The sequence below is a fragment of the Podarcis liolepis genome (assembly GCF_965112155.1).
Source record: "Podarcis liolepis genome assembly, chromosome: 8".
NCBI classification, from domain to species: domain Eukaryota; kingdom Metazoa; phylum Chordata; class Lepidosauria; order Squamata; family Lacertidae; genus Podarcis; species Podarcis liolepis.
The window spans coordinates 36,375,514-36,393,636 of NC_139560.1; the positions used below are offsets into that span (position 1 = coordinate 36,375,514).

The 18,123-nt window shown below is 43.1% G+C and overlaps 1 protein-coding gene across 9 annotated transcripts in view; it reads left to right on the top strand.

Annotated features, from left to right (window-relative positions):
- ASPH (aspartate beta-hydroxylase) overlaps positions 1 to 18,123 on the top strand; it is a 100,684-nt gene that overhangs the window by 46,703 nt on the left and 35,858 nt on the right. For 8 of the 9 annotated variants that reach the window (XM_083517912.1, XM_083517911.1, XM_083517898.1 and 5 more), the window contains 7 exons: positions 232 to 276; positions 1,208 to 1,255; positions 3,295 to 3,333; positions 4,496 to 4,537; positions 5,338 to 5,370; positions 6,185 to 6,229; positions 7,994 to 8,044. In XM_083517912.1, the coding sequence (XP_083374038.1) occupies positions 232 to 276; positions 1,208 to 1,255; positions 3,295 to 3,333; positions 4,496 to 4,537; positions 5,338 to 5,370; positions 6,185 to 6,229; positions 7,994 to 8,044 (303 nt within the window). Of the gene's footprint in view, positions 1 to 231; positions 277 to 1,207; positions 1,256 to 3,294; positions 3,334 to 4,495; positions 4,538 to 5,337; positions 5,371 to 6,184; positions 6,230 to 7,993; positions 10,351 to 15,985; positions 17,989 to 18,123 lie in introns of those variants that run through there. The other variant, XR_014529341.1, reaches the window with a different exon arrangement.

Below are 18,123 nucleotides of genomic sequence, written 5' to 3' on the forward strand. Positions count from 1 at the left end.
CATTGAATTCTGCCGTATGAGGCTAACACGTAGACTCAAACACATAATCCTCAAAACATGAATTTAGAAGTGCAGGCCTCTTTGCAAATATGATCAATATGTTAAATTGACTGTAGGAGACCTAGTGCAGTCCTGATTCCTTCCTCTTTCATCCAATCAGTCAACCAGCTGTATAGAAACATGTACTTTGATTTGCACAAATTAAAACACATTTTTGTCTGTCTTCCACAGATGACACAGAACTAAATCTAGAGGATGCTCTGGATCATAACACAGGTATTACACAGAAGTCTAAATACCTGCATTTTACAGTTGGATTCTACTTAATTTAAAAGTCAGGTTATGTTACCCAACAGAGCAGGGGTTGCCGACATTTTTGGGCCTGTGGCACATCTGGAAAGAGTGCTGTAGGTACTGTCCCTTCTGGTTGCTTTTTCACCCCTCTTCCTGGGTCAGACCTGCCCCCAACAGACAAATTGAAAGAAAGCACATGCATACACACAGCCAAACATACTTTTCTTTTACGTGTGAGTAAAAAAATCAGATCCAGTAGAATTAAAACAGATCCTCTTGAATTTGTATGATTTTACCAAGGGTCCCTGAAAAACCACAATCAAATTAATGCTTACAGTAATACCGCCAACAAATCACATAACACATCTATGTATACAGAGGCAACTTGTGATATGATGGGTACTTTTGAGGTAATCCCTGGTATAAATTATGAGGATCCATAAGTATCAGTGTCTCAGATCCCTGGCAATGCTGGACAGCCCTAGATCCATGTCTTTTCCAGTTCAGTCAATAGAAAAGATGTGATCTCTGATTTGATGGTTGATAGGGGAGGGGAACCAGAAGTGGTGTGGTGATTTTAATGGATTATTCTTCTCTTTCTTTTCTAACGAATGTGGCACACTGCTCTCCTATCTGGCTATTCAATTTTCTTCCTCCCACACTGGTCCCCTTTCCCTACCCGTTCTATTAATACCTCCACCATTGCCTGTACACATGCACCTTGACCTACACAAAGACACATATCCAAGCCCTCTGGGACATTGTGGGCTACTCAGTTTGCCCTTGCCTTCCATGTTGCTTGCTATATCGGCTTCTCAGTTAAATGCTGATTAAATGCCGTAAGATGTGAATTCTTAGGAATAATATGTGACAGTAAATTTATTTCACACATTAACCGTCTCTTTACTTGCAGAACCTTATTCACATGACACAGAAAAGCAGGACTATGTGGATGAACATGGTATGTTGTGTGACTTTATAGTAACTGTGATTAAGAGCAGGACATTTGTTTTTATACTTTTGTTGTAATATCGTTTGAAAGTCCTCACATTTATAACATGTTGCTGTAACAGTATGGCTGTGTTGTTGGGAATACTGCCAGGGAGATATAGTCCATCATGGCCCCAAGCCGGCTGCCGGACGTTCATCGATCTCCCGTAGTCACGCAGATCCAGCAATTAGCGACACGAAGCCTCCGAAATAGACTGCCATCTCAGGCTCGTGCACACACTTTATCGGCAGAAAATCACAGCCAGAAAGCTCGCACCGCAGAAGAGCATATTTACAGACTTTATTTAGCGTTGAACAGAACAAAGGAAAACATGACCGTTCTGAGTCACCGTCTCTGACCGACTGCAAAATTGAAAGGAATAGCAAACATAAACATCCTGTGAACAGGACATGCGCAGACTCTGTGACTTACAAAGCCTGCTCCCTTTTAAGGTGGAACGGAAATATCCTAACATGTACTGTGTGTATAAATATTGCAATTATGGGTTGGAGTTTATCTCATGTCTTTCTCAGCTGATTAATGCCTGCATTTCTGGATTGGGTTGTGGGGAAAGCTTTCTGCTTCCCTACCCACATGTGTGGTATTTATGTGTGACTCAGCCATATTTTACTGTGTATAGTGGCTGAACAGTTTTATATTTATATTATATCATTTTTATGATTATTTTCTATTTCTCACCTCTTGGATATTTTATGATTAAATTATATATGAATGGGTAAATAAGTAAGTAAGTAAGTAAGTAAGTAAATACAATGCACATAGAATGTCACCTCAAAGAAGCAGCAGACAGCTTGGCTTGTGTGAAAGGGCCATAGCTGAATCAGTTTTTCTAGCTGTATTTTAAAGTTTTGAAAAACTGACAACGAAATGCAAATCATTCCTTGTGCCCAAGATTCCTTGTGCCTTACAAAAATGTTAAGCTTTAATCAGCAACAAATAAGTCGTGTGTGTTATCGTGAAATATGTGATTGTTGGGGAACCTTTTCTTTCTCTGTCCCGAACATAAAATTATGCTCAGTGACAGAGAACTACCTTTGCATGCAAAAGGTCACTGATTTGATTACCCTCAGAGGTATGAGTGGAACCACCACAAAACATCTCCCAAGACTCCTAAACCCCAAAGGCAGTCCAGAAAGAAACTGTGACTAATGGTATCAAAAGCTGCTGAGAGGTCAGGGAGAATCAACAGGGTTGAATTTCCCCTACAGATTTCTCCTGACAAAGGTCATTTTTAAAATTTATTTTTATTTATTGACAACATAAATCTCAAAATTGATCTGGACAAGCAAATTTTGATTCCAAAACCAGGTCTGAAACTGGATTGAAATGTGCCTAGTTAATCAGTTTCATTTGATCATGCTTGAAGCTGTCTTACCCTACCTTCTCAAGCAACTTGCCCCCAAAGCAGATACTTTCTTCTTCCTTCTCTCTGTCCATGTTTGCTCAGCAGCAAGGCCTGGTGCCTTCAGTAGCTTTATCTCTAGTAAGTGTGTTTAGGATTGCAATCTTAGTTTCTTTCCCTTTCCTCCATCTGATCCACCTATCTGAAGGGGCCCTCTACAAGCTTTGCCAGCCCATTGAGATCTTCTTGATTCAAGCACCGGGAACTATTTGATGATGTCCCAGTGTTTGAAAACACCAGGCCATAGTTTCTGGAATGGCCAGTGCTGTTTCACACCAGAGAAGGGGGCATTCCAGTCACCATAAATTTGGGAGTGCATCTCTCCCCCTCTCAGTGTGCTTCCAACTTCATTTGAGATCCCTACTCTTATCCAGGCAGCTAGTCCACTTCACTAAAACTTAGATGATTAAGACAAACTGCTTTGCATATCACAGTCCTTTAAAAACTTATGTATTCAAGTCTTTTTCTGGCATATATGCTAATTAATCTGACAAAGGAAATTGTGATTTTGTTACTTTTTTCTTTATTAACTCATAACCATTGTAGCATTCCAGTTTTAAAATTTTAATTATGTATTTTACTTTAGAATTGGAAAATGAAGAATTTATTGAAGCACAGAATACAGGTAAATTGACTGTGACTATGAAAAATAATGACTTGGCAGTAATGGTTTTCCTTAGCTGTTTCTTTGCTGTTTTAGCGCTCACACTGAGCAAGTCATGTCCTGCATGAGTTACGTATAGGCGAACATATCTAATGAGTTATTCTGCACTTTTGAACATATAAATAATAGCAAATTATGTCTTTGCTCTGTAACTGAACTGACAGCAAGGAAAGTTCTCTTCTCAAACAGGCATGGGGAAATGGATCTAAACAGTTCTCTACCTTAGTTGTTGTGGACAAAGTTGCAACAGTGACATTGGGTGACATTTTTGCCCACATGGTCTTGCAGAGCCCCTTGCAAAGCTGAGCCCAGGCTTTTACCTGCTGCATTCCTTATATATAATATCAAGTATAGGGTACATGGGTATGGCTGGGCCATATGGGGAGCTCTGGCAGCCTAATGCAGAGGCTTGGCGAGCATAATTAGGCCTGCAGGCTATATAGAATCATAGAATTGTAGGGTTCCCCAGGCCTGTCCTAGAAGCTGAAAGAATCTGCAATTTCAGGAAAAACTGAATGCTGTCAACACGAGTCTGGTTAGTGATAGACATTGATTCCTTTGATGCAACTCCTATAATAGATACTCTCTAAGGGTCTAGCTACACATTATGTATAAACATGTAGAAAAGAACCCTAATGACAGGTTTTGTATCTTTCCCCCCCTTTTGTTGTTGTTGACAAAATGCAGCCTTGGGTGGCTTCTCTACTCTATCAACCTATTCTGTCCCCAGACCCCTGAGTTCCAACCACATTTTTGTGAAAATCTGGAGTCATTCTCTTTAATTTACATAGCATGGACCTGGATTCTTTTTTTTTTTTTCTTAAGCAGGGAGACCTGCAGCAATATTTTGTTTGTTTCATAAAATTTATTTACCATTTTATTGTAGAAAAAACTCACCTCGAAGTGATTTTAAAAAAAGATAAAACCATAAAATTATCACTTTTTACAACCATAATTTAAAACATACAGAAAGTTAAAACTACAATAAAATAGACTAAAACAAATAAAAACTCATACTAACTTTCTAAACATCTGGTTAGGTTTATCTAAGAATGTTTTCAGCAGTTGCCAAAAAAGAATACATTTTCTTGTGAACTATATTACAACATTGTTCTCTTTTCAGATGGAGAACTGTTATCCGAACATTATTATGAAAACATGCAAGGTAAGCATATATTCATTTTATCATCATTTATCTATAAATGAATATATTCATTTATTAACTAGGGGTGGTGGTGGTGGTGATGAGAAGAATTATGCTGCAAAACTAATGCTTATTGCTGGATTAAATAAACATGCCCATCTTAGCAGCAGCTGCAATATTGGCGTCTCACGTCTGCTTGAAATATGAAAACAATGTTGTAGAAAAAGCACAGCCAAGTAGGAAATGTTTGAAAGAAAATGTGATAAAAATAATGTATAGGTGGTATATTACTCCTGTGAAATTAGCTAAAATGTATAAAATAAGTAATAAATGTTGGAAATGTAAAGAAAAAGAAGGAACTTTTTTATCACATGTGGTGGGAATGTAAGAAAGTGAAAAACTTCTGGGAAGTGATATATAATGAGATGAAAAAGGTGGTTATTGTATTTTTATTATTTGCTGTACATTGTGTACAGTATCTGCATTGTATGGAGGCACAGTCAGTTATGGATTCCTGTATTCATAAACAAAGAGAAATAAAGAAGTGTGCATGTGATGACCAATCCACATCTAACTTTATTGTTTCCTAAATAGCAATACTTTCCACATAAGCATTTTGTCACATTTGAAGGGATTTTCAGTTGTGTTGTCTGAATAGGTATTTTGGAGTCAGAACTAAAGTGTAAGGTTTCTTTCTCCTGCTTATAAAGGCCCTAGCTCTGTCTTAAATTACAATTCTTGTACACATTACTCTTTATATTGTTAGTTTTGGTCTTATAAAGGCTGTGATTTATTTATTATATTTATTATATATCTAACAGAGCCAATTGAGAGCACTGATCAAACACATGGAAGTGAGTATAAAAAATGGTTCATTCCATCTTATTAGGAATCAGTCCTAAGGATCCTTTTTAAATCCAAAGCTTATGATTTCATGTTTTCTATAAATTCCTCATATTTGTGTATAATTACCTTTATAAATTAGCAGCTTCTGCTGTTAATGATAATCATAATCATTTACCACCATTATAATTATTAAAGAACATAAGAAGAGCCTGCTTCTACTGGATCAGGCCAATGGCCCATCTGGTTCAGCATCCTTGTCTCATCATCATCATCATCATCATCAAACCTTTATCGACATCACATACAAACATTCAGAATAAATAGGCCAGTGCGATCTCATCGCCATTTCAACAGTACAGTCATTTGCCAAAGGGAAGAAGATGTGAGCAATCTATTATCCTCTTCTCACAGTGGCCAGTCAGATGCCTTTGGGAAACCCACAAGCATGATTCAAGCACAATAGTCCCATTTTAGGATGTTGCAAATCCACAAGGTATCTTTTAGAGCTAAAAGCTCTTTCAGCAGTACTCAGTTGCCAGGATCCAATTTGTTATAATGTCATTTTGTCTTTGACCTGTTTCTTCTTTTCTCAAAAGTATGTCAGTTTAATAATAAAAGCAAATTCCCATACCTTACCTATCCACTCATTATTAACGGCTGCTACTTAGGCCCTCCATTTCTGTGCAAACATTATTCGTCCTGCAGCTGTCATATAAGGGAATAATTGTGTGTGCTCTTTCTTTGTGAGGTGTTGTTTTTGTTAGTTTAAGTTGGTTGCTACTCTAACAGCATGTTATCTAATTCATTTTTATGTGCCCATAGATGAAGCAGATGTTCCACATTCTGCTACTGAACAAATTCAGTCAGGTACGTTTGCATGAATTAACCAAGGTGGGAGAAATTAATTTGAGTATAACTTTTATTAACATTATTTTTCTCTAATGAATGAAAGCACTTTTTACCTGCTGTTTATGTGTGGAATAAAAGGAATATTGGACAGAGAACTGCTGAGAAACATCATTGTACAAGATGATGGTTTTTAACCACGGAATGTATTGATAAAAATTCAGACCTCTGGATCTTAAAGACTCTGAATGTATTTACATACTAAATATTTGCATGTCACTTTGACATTTGTTTCTGTGAATTCAAATAATCACAAATCAGTGTGGACTCATACGGTGTCCTGTGAGAAGTACTGAGAAATGTATTAAGGCTATTTTTGCTAGTACCTCTTTGCTGTCCTGGGAAAAGTGAATATTAAGTTTCTCTGTCAAGAGGAGATAGAAGAGATCAAACCTGTCCCCCATTTTTAAAGCTACCTGTCTCAAGTGTGGCAAGGAAGGTTACTAGGATGTTTGTGAACCTGATTTCCCTTTGCCTTCTCTTACCATATAACATAGCCATCTAGACTCTGAATTATGCTAATAGCAGGGATTCATACTGGAATTCAAGAATGACCACCTACATAGTGGCTATGGAGGGTGCAATTAAAAGTAGGAAAAGGACTCTTTACCACCTCTCTTTTTACCCTGTAACACACTCCTCTCACCCATTTTTTACCCAGCCATGTTTCTAGATGTGCTTGTATGTCACTGGGGAAAAGCAGCAAGTGGGAAGAAAGTTAATCATTTCATTGTACCCACCATTTTACTGTTTCAAATAACACCTACCCACCCCTGCTGCTTTGCAGCTATTTTGTGGAGACCCAGGTCACTCCTAAATGTGAAGTGCCAGCTGAAGTTGAGGATTCTGTGAACTAATTGGTCAGCTACCTAGCTTTCTTAAGCTTTTTGGTTCCTGGATGTCTGCTGGGCAATCCTCTGTTGTATTTGATATACTCCATAGTTAGGGGAAATCACAGAGTCCACTCTACCAGCCAGCTTAGCAAATTTGTTTTGACATCCTCTGCACTTGAACATGCTTTAGTACAGCCTTTTCTTGTCTTATGGAAGCTCACTATTTCAAAGTTACTTTAAGGAGACATGCATGGATATCACTGGAAGAGGGTATACATCTTTAAGAATGGAGTACACTGCCAAACCATAGCTGTTATGTTGAATCTGCCCTGCCTTTACAACAAACATCTGTTTGTTTTTAAGGACTCAAGTGTTTGTATAGGACTCCATTAAACCACTCATTTTCTTTGGTTTGCTCATTTTGGAAGTCAAAATTATTTTAAAGAAAATACTGTAGCTGAAATATCCAGCTATGATAGCTCAAAGCTCATAAATATTTAGATATTTGGCTTAAAAAATAAGAGAGTATTTTATGATGTATGTGTTAAAAGTAAAATGCTTGGGGAAAACAAGAGGGAAGAGAATGCTGTATTTTATATCTGTGTCACACACTTATGCTGTAATGTACAATTTGACAACCTATGTGCTCTGTATCATCCTTAAAGTTCATACAATCATTGCTGATTTTTAAAAAAGAATTTAAGCGTGTATTTATCTTATTTCTTTAATTATGTCTGCATAACTACAAAATCAGCCTGAATATATTTTGGTTTATATAAAATGTATCAATTTGTTTAGTAGAAATTATTATTAGTAATAATAATAATAATAATAATAGCACAGGCATACACAGTATAAGATAACATAAGTTTTTCCAATTTGTTAACCATAGATGACAGAGAACATACAGAAGATCATGTGACTGCTCAACCCCATGAGACAGGTTTGTACATTATTTTGTCATACTATGCTAAAACCTGTTTATGTAATGGTGCTTATATATGAGTGTGCCCAGCATTGTTCACCAGGGCACATACTTTTTCTGATTACTTCTGTTCCATTATATAACAATATGTCGTGAGCAGAACTATTTTATTAATTCAGTTTCTTAGAAACTGAAATGCACATCATAGTTCATCAGCCTATATTCATTTATCTACTTATTTATTTTATCATAAATTAAAAGCTTTTAAAAATGCTTTTAAAAGCCAGCCCTAACTTGGGGTCACCTGGCTCCTGGTATGATTATAGTGCCAGAGCCCTTGCTACATTCAAAGTTCTACTAGTACCACCCATCCAGGGCAAAGGGCAAAAAGCTCTGGAGTTTGGGGTTGTTTTTTTGCTTTGCTGTGCCAGCTCAAGCTGGCTCCTTACCTGACAGTGGGCTGGCTTAGGTTCTAGCAAATTCTTGGCCAAGCCTTTTTTTTAAAATCCCTACTCTGCCCAGTTTTGAGGCCATACATGGGTTATCAGTGGTGGGAACACTACTCTTGGTAGCTTTCCAGCTGTGCCTACAACAGGCACAGTGGTGACTTCTGTGATGATGGAGCTCTTACTCCAGCAGAGCCAGTGGATGTGGCACCTCCAACTAGTCCTTGGGTTAGGATATCCCCTTAGATATCAGGGCAGTGTACAAAATAGCTTGATACAGTACAGTGTTAACGGATACCCATTTCTATAGCCTAGTCTAGCGGAGTGGTCAGACTATCCCTTTTGAAGTTACCTTTTCAGCAAACCCAACTAACTTTTCCAAGGAAAACCATAATAGTTAAAGAAAGTGAATAAGCAGCAATTTACTAAGAGTGTAGTTATCATTTCTCATACATATGTGTATATAGATAAATATATAGATAGATATAGATAGTTGTACCTTGGTTGCCTTGCGACTCAAATGTTTTGGGTCCTGAACACCGCAAACTCAGAAGTGAGTGTTGTGGTTTGCAAGCATTCTTTGGAACCCAAACGCCCAATGCAGCTTCCGTGGCTTCCGATTGGCTGCAGGAGCTTCCAATAAGATCCAATAAAGGTGTAGAAAACAACAGTGAGTGACTCACATCCACAATAAATGTCTTCTCAAGCCCTGTCTCTGGCATTGTGAGAAGAAAGCTTCAGCTATACATATCTCTGTCACAGAGTTTGTTTATAACCACCAAGGAGATGCATGTGGTGGCTGCTACTGTTTCTGGAAGTCTCTGGCTCACATGGGTAAGGTTCCTTTAACAGCAACACGACAGAAAAGGTCATATGTTGACATTTGACCTTACGAAAGCTTCTGAGTCGGGCTTCTTTTCTGTTTAGGGCAAAAAAGGGACTTTGCAACCACTGCTGTATCTTGCTCATATCACAGACCCACCATGTGTTGCGTCTGCTTTGCCTTCACCTTGCTTTATCTAGTATTGCCTTACTCCCAGAATGTGGTATCATGACTTGGCAGGATCTGGATTCAGGAACACGTTGCAGGCAATAGAGACCTATAGCCTGCAACTTGGAATAAACAGTCAGCTTTCCAGGTACATCTTCAGTCAAATGGAGTTGACACAAAGGCACAAGTCTAAACTTCCTGGCAAAGAGGGACATGATCTTTTGATGTGAAAAGATTGCCAGCAACACAGCTGCAGTGACTGCTTATCAACACCAAATGTGGGAGAAATTTGATTTTGTATTTCATGCCTCTCACACACTAAACTGATACTTTGCATCCCATAAAATGATGGCATTAGATTAGCACCAAAGCATTATTACATGTGCTAACATTTTCATTTCCATCCTCAGTATGTTTTTAGTGAGTCAGAATGAGTAAATACAAAGGGATTTGATCTCAGCTGCAAATTTCCAGATTCTTAAGTGGTAGATGGAAATATTCATAGCTTTGGGCTTCTGTAAAGCACATTGCTTTCTGTTTATTTTTTGTTTTTATTTCAGCGTTTAACCCTACTTTTTGTTTTTTGGGAAATGGAATATTCTAAAAACTATTCCAAGGCACAGTTGAGATAATAAAAGTCTTTGCCTGCAGGGCTCAGGTTAAATTTTAAAAGAGCATTATGGAAAAAATACCTCTGAGTCCCAGTTTTGGGGAATCACAGTGGTGAGAGTGCCTTTGTGTGCAGTTCATGCTTTTGGGCATCCCATAGGCATCTGGTTGGTTACTGCAACAAAAGAATGCTTGGCTACATGAGCTTGATCCATCTGGCATTTCTAAAGAAATGTCAGTGGTGGATTAATGAGTAGCATGTGGTAAATACTCTAGAAATAAATTGTGATGGGATGATTAGCTGCTTGTGCGTAAAATCGTGCTCCCTCAGAGTTTGTGCGGCTCCACAAACCTCTGTGTGAGACAGAGCTCCTCAAACATGTCTGCTCTAATCACTCGTAGAGTCTGACAGTGGCTGTCTGCGGAAGCGCTTCCAGCATAGAAGCTCCTTAACGGAAACGCGTCTCCTGGACTCACGACGTGGCAGTTTCCGGCGAGGAGTGGGTGTCCCTACAGGAGGTCCTGAAACCTCCCCACTGTTTTCGCTGGAAGTGTCTCTGAGCCATCCCTCCTGCTCACTTCCCCTCGGCTCACCTCCTCTCCCCCTGCTGGTTCCCTCTTCAGCTGCTGAGTCTCTCCCAACCTGTGTGAGCCCTTCCACCTCCCTCGGCTCACCTCCTCTCCCCCTGCTGGTTCCCTCTTCAAGCTGCTGAGTCTCTCCCAACCTGTGTGAGCCCTTCCACCTCCCTTCCTTCCGATGTCAGTTCCCTGACATCCACCTCCCCTCCAGGGCCCCCTTCCCCCCCGCCCATACTCTCTCCTCTGGGCGGTGAGGAGTTAAAACCCCGAAAAGAATCCTCTTCATCTTCAGACGTCTCGAACATTTCTCTCCATCGGTCTTCGTTCCGGCTCGCTGAATCCTCCTCCTCCTCGGAATCAACGAACCCCTCCAACTCTTCTTCTTCGTCGGTGGTGGCAAAGTATTCCCTCCGGAACCTCGCCACTGGCTGAGGTTTACGTGGGAATCTCTGATGAAAAGTTTCTATTAAAACCTCGTCATCTACCTCCTCTGCCATGACCCAGGTGTTTTCCGACTCCGGCTCCCCTTCCCACATCACCAAATACTCTACTTGATCTCCCTTCCACCTGGAATCGAGAATCTCCGCTACATGGTAGCTGTGTTCCTTCTCCTCCATTGCTGGTCCCCTATTGACCCTCCCTTCTCTGTCCCCTTTATACGGTGACAGCAACGACCTGTGGAAAACTGGGTGCAGCTTCATGTGGTTCGGTAACCGGAGTCTGAAAGCCACTGGGTTGACCTGCTGCGTGACTTCAAATGGGCCCAGCCTTTTGGGTCTTAACTTCTTACAACCCCCTTTGAATGGTAACCCTTGGGTAGACAGCCACACCTGGTCCCCCACCCTAATGCTTTCACCTTCCCTTCTGTTTTTGTCTGCCTGCCTCTTATATTCCTCCTTAGCCCTGTTTAAGTTAAGTTGGAGCTGGCGATGGATCGCTTCCATTTCTTCCACAAACTGTTCTGCAGCTGGAACGCTCCAGTTCTCCCCTTCCCCCCCTGGGAAGGCTCGGGGATGGCACCCATGATTAGCCAAAAAGGGGCTCATCCCCGTGGACACGTTCTCTGCATTGTTGTAGGCAAATTCTGCCAACGCCAGCTTCTCCACCCAATCATTCTCTCTGTCATTCACATAACACCTCAAATATTGCTGGAGGACACCATTAGCTCTTTCCGCCTGCCCGTTGGTTTCTGGATGCCGGGCAGTTGAGAAATTAACCTCTACATGCAATAAGCTCATGAGCTTCCTCCAGAACCTGGAAGTAAATTGTTTCCCTCGGTCTGAAACCACCCTCAAGGGGGCGCCATGCAACCTAAACACATTTTCTACAAACAATTTAGCGGTTTCTTCTGCTGTGACCGCATGTGAGCAGGCTATAAAGTGGGCCATTTTGGTTAACAGGTCTACCACAACCATTATGGCTGTTTTCCCTCTGGACCTCGGCAGATCAGTCATGAAATCTATTGCCACTGTTTCCCATGGTCTTTCAGGTGTGGGTAGTGGTTCTAATAAACCTGCCGGTGCCCGCCTCTCCCCCTTGGCTCGTTGGCATTGGTCACACCCTCTCACATACTCCCGCACATCTTCCCTGACCTTGGGCCACCAAAATTCCCTGGTAACCAGCCACATGGTTTTGTGTTGCCCAAAATGCCCTGCTGTTGGGCTATCGTGCAGTTGCTTGAGTACCTTCTCCCTCAATTCACCTTCAGGTATATATAACGCTCCCTTGTAGTACAACGCCCCGTTTCTCTCCTCAAAACCCCCGGGTTTGTCTCCCTCCCTCCTGAGACCCCTGAGTTTGTCCTGGGCGTATTCATCATGCACCGTTCCCTCTACCAATTCCCTTTGCCCCACCAATGCCGCCCCACACACCCAGCGGTCCTCTGGAATGACATGGGTCTCTTCGGGTGCTCCCTCCCCCTCCAAATATTCAGGTTTGCGTGAGAGAGCGTCCGCCCTAACGTTCTCTGGGCCTGGCACGTAACAAATCTCAAAGTTAAATTTGGAGAATTCCTGGGCCCATCTCAACTGCCGTTGGTTGAGCACTCGCGCAGTTCTCCAATACTCTAGATTCTTATGGTCCGTGCACACTTGCACCTTATGTTGTGCACCAATTAGCAGGTGCCTCCATCTCCGGAAAGCCTCATGAATGGCAAGAAGTTCCCGGTCGTACACCGTGTAGTTCCTCTCGGATTTGTTCAACTTTCGCGAAAAGAAGGCACACGGTCGCCACTCTGACTCCTCCTTCCCTGGCTGCAGAAGAAGAAGCACCGCCCCTATGGCTCTGTCAGATGCATCTGTTTCGACCCTCAGCTTTTTTTGTAAATCCACATGCAGAAGTTGTCCTTCAGAGGCGAAGGCCCTTTTCAGTTCCTCAAACGCTCGCTCCGCCTCCGCAGTCCAAACAAACTTCTTTTTACTGCTGAGACAGTCCGTAATGGGCGCCGTCAGGTGGGCGAAATTTCGGATGAACTTACGATAAAAGTTTCCAAACCCTAGGAACCTCTGCACGTCCTTCTTGGTTTTGGGTGTTTTCCATTCCAGCACTGCCTGAACCTTGCCGGGATCCATGGCCAATCCCTTGTCTGACAGGAGGTACCCCAGGAATTCCACCTCCTTGGTATGAAACTGACACTTCTCCAGTTTCACCCACAGCCTGTTGGCTTGCAGCCTGCTCAACACTTCTCTGACGTCTCTCACATGTTGCTCCTCATTCTCCGAATACACCAACACATCATCTAGGAAGGCCACGCAATTCTTGTAGAGCAGAGGACCCAGTACGTGGTTCATAAACGATTGAAAGCACGCTGAGCCTGCTTGTAATCCAAAAGGCATAACGAGATATTCAAATGCCCCCAAAGGGGTGAACATGGTGGTTTTCCATTCATCCCCTTTCCTTATACGTATCAGGTTGTACGCCCCCCTTAGATCCAGCTTTGTAAAAATCTTTCCCTTCCGCACCCTGGTCAAAATATCATCAATCCTGGGCATAGGGAAAGCGACTGGTTCTGTCACTGCATTTAACCGCCGGAAATCGCATACAAGTCTCGGCTTGTCCGTGTGCTTTTTATCCACAAAAAACACTGGGCTACCCCCCGCTGCTTTGGACTCTCTGATGAAGCCTCTCTTCAGGTTCTTGTCAATGAACTCTCGCAGCTCCTGCATTTCTCTGTCTGACATGGCATACAACTTGCCTACAGGAAGCTGTGCTCCAGGGAGTAAATTGATCTGGCAATCAAAGGGCCTATGCGGGGGTAGTTGGTCAGCTTCCTTCTCGCTGAACACGTCGCTGAGATCTGCATACTGGGGTGGTACCTTCACCTTCTCCATTACTTCAGTCCCTGCTAGGGAGGCTTGGGCCCCTGCTGAACCCTTTTCCCCTTTGCAGTGTTCTAAGCAATGTGCTGAACCAAAGGAAACCACTCTTTGATGCCAGCCCACCAGCGGATCATGTAGTGCTAGCCAGCTCATTCCCAAAATAATGGGAGCGCCTCCCAAGGTGGCCACATTAAACGCTATCAGTTCTGTGTGCCTTGCCACCCTCATTATCATTGGGACGGTCTGCAAGCTGACTCCTCCTCCCAACAACTCCCTGCCATCGATCGTGGTCACCTGCAGGGGGTTGCTTAAAGGGATCGTCTGTATCTGGTGTTCAGCAGCAAACTCCTTGCTCATAAAATTGCAAGAGCTGCCTGAGTCCAACAGCGCCTTTATTTTTAAGGGGTGTCCATTTTGCAGCTCTAGCGACACTTCAATCACTAGAGCAGGTTGAGGAGCTTCTGGCACGGGCACTTTCACTGCTCTTTGGCCTGGCTGCAGTGCCCCGACTGTGGCAACCAGGCGTTGGCTTTTACCTGCTCCGTTTCCCCCTGCTCTCCTCCCTCAACAGCTCCCACCATCCCTTGCCATTCCTTCCTCTGGGGGCAGACTCTGGCAAAGTGGCCTGGCTGTTGGCAGAGATAGCATTTCCGGGCGCCCTTTCCCTCCTTCTTAGCCCCCTCACTGGGTTTTGAAACTGCGCGCGCTGTTCCAATTTCCATCAGCTCTGCCGGCGGGAAAGCTGGCTCAGGAATGTCTGGAATGCGGAACTCCTTCCAACGTTCCCCTCTCCCTTCCCGCCTCTCCAAGGCTCTTGCCTCCTGGCGCGCTCCTATGGTCAGCGCAGATTTGGTCAGCTGATCCATAGACACCGCCCTGGGGCTCCGGGACAGTTCGTCTTTCACAGCCGAAGAAAGACCTTCTTCAAATAGCATCTGAATGGGTGCCGCCGATAAATCCCACCCCAATCTGTGAACCAGCATGGTAAACTCAGTCCAGTACTCACGGACAGATCGGGTTCCCTGCTTGCAAGCCATTAACTGTCTGCGCACCAACCCTTCCTCAATATCGCTGGAAAACATGATATCCATTGCACGAAAGAATTTCATAGTGTCCTTTAAGACGTCATTGTGCGTTGCCATCAGGGGTCGAACCCAATCCCTCGCGCCCTTCTCAAGATGCCCAATCACGAACGCAACTCGCGATTCCTCATCAGGGAACTCATCAAACTGCACATTAAGGGCATATTGCATCTCTGTCCTAAAGGCATGGTAGTCCTTGGGGTCCCCCCCAAACTTCTGCACCAATCCAGGTACCTTTCTGGGGAACTGGGTGGCTCTCCCCTTCGTGTCTGCATCCTGAGCCCTTCTCTCCTCAAGCCTCGCCGTCTGCAGCGCAAGTTGGACTTCCAACGCTCGGTATCTTTCTTCCAAGCTTGGACCAGCTCCAGCCCCTGCTCCTCTGGTTCCGGCCGGGTCGCTCATGATGCTTTCTCCTGCACAGGCAGCGTACAGAGACTGTCAGACTGCTGTGATGGGATGATTAGCTGCTTGTGCGTAAAATCGTGCTCCCTCAGAGTTTGTGCGGCTCCACAAACCTCTGTGTGAGACAGAGCTCCTCAAACATGTCTGCTCTAATCACTCGTAGAGTCTGACAGTGGCTGTCTGCGGAAGCGCTTCCAGCATAGAAGCTCCTTAACGGAAACGCGTCTCCTGGACTCACGACGTGGCAGTTTCTGGCGAGGAGTGGGTGTCCCTACAGGAGGTCCTGAAACCTCCCCACTGTTTTCGCTGGAAGTGTCTCTGAGCCATCCCTCCTGCTCACTTCCCCTCGGCTCACCTCCTCTCCCCCTGCTGGTTCCCTCTTCAGCTGCTGAGTCTCTCCCAACCTGTGTGAGCCCTTCCACCTCCCTCGGCTCACCTCCTCTCCCCCTGCTGGTTCCCTCTTCAGCTGCTGAGTCTCTCCCAACCTGTGTGAGCCCTTCCACCTCCCTTCCTTCCGATGTCAGTTCCCTGACATAAATGTTGCTGCTGCAAAATAGAGTTGAGATGATCAGGTAACATTAGATTTGCAGATATGGTGAACTCATGGATGACTGCAAGGGAAGTAGGAAAGTCTACAGAAGTGCCATAATCATCAGAGTTCCAGTTTTCATTGACTAAAAAAGAAGGCTACTACTGTTGAACCAGAAATATGAGGCAAAATATGTAAGCACTGTTTTCCTTGTTTTGTAAACTAGCATGATTGCCAGTGAATGAAATCATAGCAATGAGTGGCATTAAGAAAACAGATCTAGCCAATTACACAAAGATATGGCTAGAGCAGGGGGAGCCAGCATGGTATCCCCATATGTTGTTTGACTACAATTCCTATCAGCTGCAGCCAGCATGCCAAATAGTTGAGAATGATGGTAGTTATTGTACAGCAACATCTGGAGGATACTACGTTGACTACTCTGGGCTAGAGTCTAGTGAAGAAACTTGTTGGCTGGTTTTTAAGGCTTTTATGCTGGTCTCCTATGATGTAAAAAATGATTGCTGCTTCATAGAGAGCCATTCATGTATCCAGGATTTTAGTGTAGCTGAGTTTGGGGAGTCAACTCAAAAAAGAAAAGATAGCAACAAAGAGGAGTTCGTGATCTTTCTAACTCAGGTTTTATTTAATACCCAAAAAGTGCCCCTTCCCATTTGTCAGCATTAAATAAGAAATCTTAATGCAGCTAAAACCTATCGTTATTTTATCCTTACTGCAAGCCGGGGGAGGGGACGCAGAACACTGTGGCTGAGTGTATGCACCATGTAATCCAGTGTTTATATCAATATGCTGAAAAGTATGGGGAGTTATAGTACTTTATAACAACCCTGAAATATAGACCTTTGTCGTTACTCTGACGTGCTGGTGTTTGTGTGTGTGTGTGTGTGTGTGTGAGAGAGAGAGAGAGAGAGAGAGAGAGAGAGAGAGAGAATATTAAGGCTTGATGGGGGTTAGTTGAGCCAGGGAAATAATTGTTGGTTTGAGTGGTCATCAAAAGGTGTTTGGGATGCCAGGTCTACCCATCAGAAGCAACAGATGGAATATATGGAATATAAGTTCATCAGATGCAGGCCTAGGTCTTCTAGAAATTGTAGACCTGTTCTCTCATACTAGTTACATTTGTTTGGAGTATTTGCTTTGCTGCTGCCTCGGGGGGGGGATCCTTTGTATGCCCGTGGATGAGCTTAAAGTGAATCAAGAATGGATTGGAAATAAAGGCTTGGCTGTTGAGAAGAGAGTTGAAAAGGAGAGAGAAGCAATAGAGAAGGAAAGGTTGTTTCTGGTAGGAAGGTAGAAATGGAAGGAGAATATGAAGAGGACAAGTTTGAAATATCTAACAGAAAGTGAGAGAGTACAAAAAATTGTGATTGCAGCAAAGTTATGAATGTGTAAGCAGCAGAGAATGCATCTTGAAAATAAAAAGACTTTGGCAACTGGATAGTTGATGGAGTCAAACATAAGGCTAAGATTGTGATGGCGAAGATAAGGGCAACATTAACAGAATAGAGATTCATCCAGTTAAATTTATATTGGGTGTGGTGGTCATGGCACTCTCCTGCAGCATGTGAAGTAGCAGTTCTATAGGCACAGCAAGTCAGATGACCATTTAATTGGGGCAAGCAGCACCTGTTCGTATGCGAGCGGCATTTACTAAGCACACTGTAGCTCCCATTTTGTTATAAGTGGCTAGCGCTGCCTTCAAATTCAGTGCCTTTTCTTTATCCATACTGTTGCGTCTAATCAGTGAAACAGGCCACAACTGTGTGTGTGTTTGGCCCACCCAATGTGCAATAACGGCAATTGATCCCACAGAATTGCACAGGATGTTATATCAGATGCATCAGCATAAATTTTCCTTTGCCCTGTTCCAAATACATACGTATAACAACCCAGGATGGAACCATGTAGGTGAAGAGCTATGCAGACAGATAACGTTTGGTTTAGCCTCCACCCTGGGGTTATCTCCATATTATGTCTTCGCTTTTTCCCATATAAGTGAATGGTTGCCAGTTACCCTTCTTGCAAGGCAGAGAAGTAAAATACTGCAATTGTAGAGTGTTGGGGTGTAAGCAAATCTGCCCTTCCATCCTTAACACTGAATGGCCGAACCCTCATTGTAGA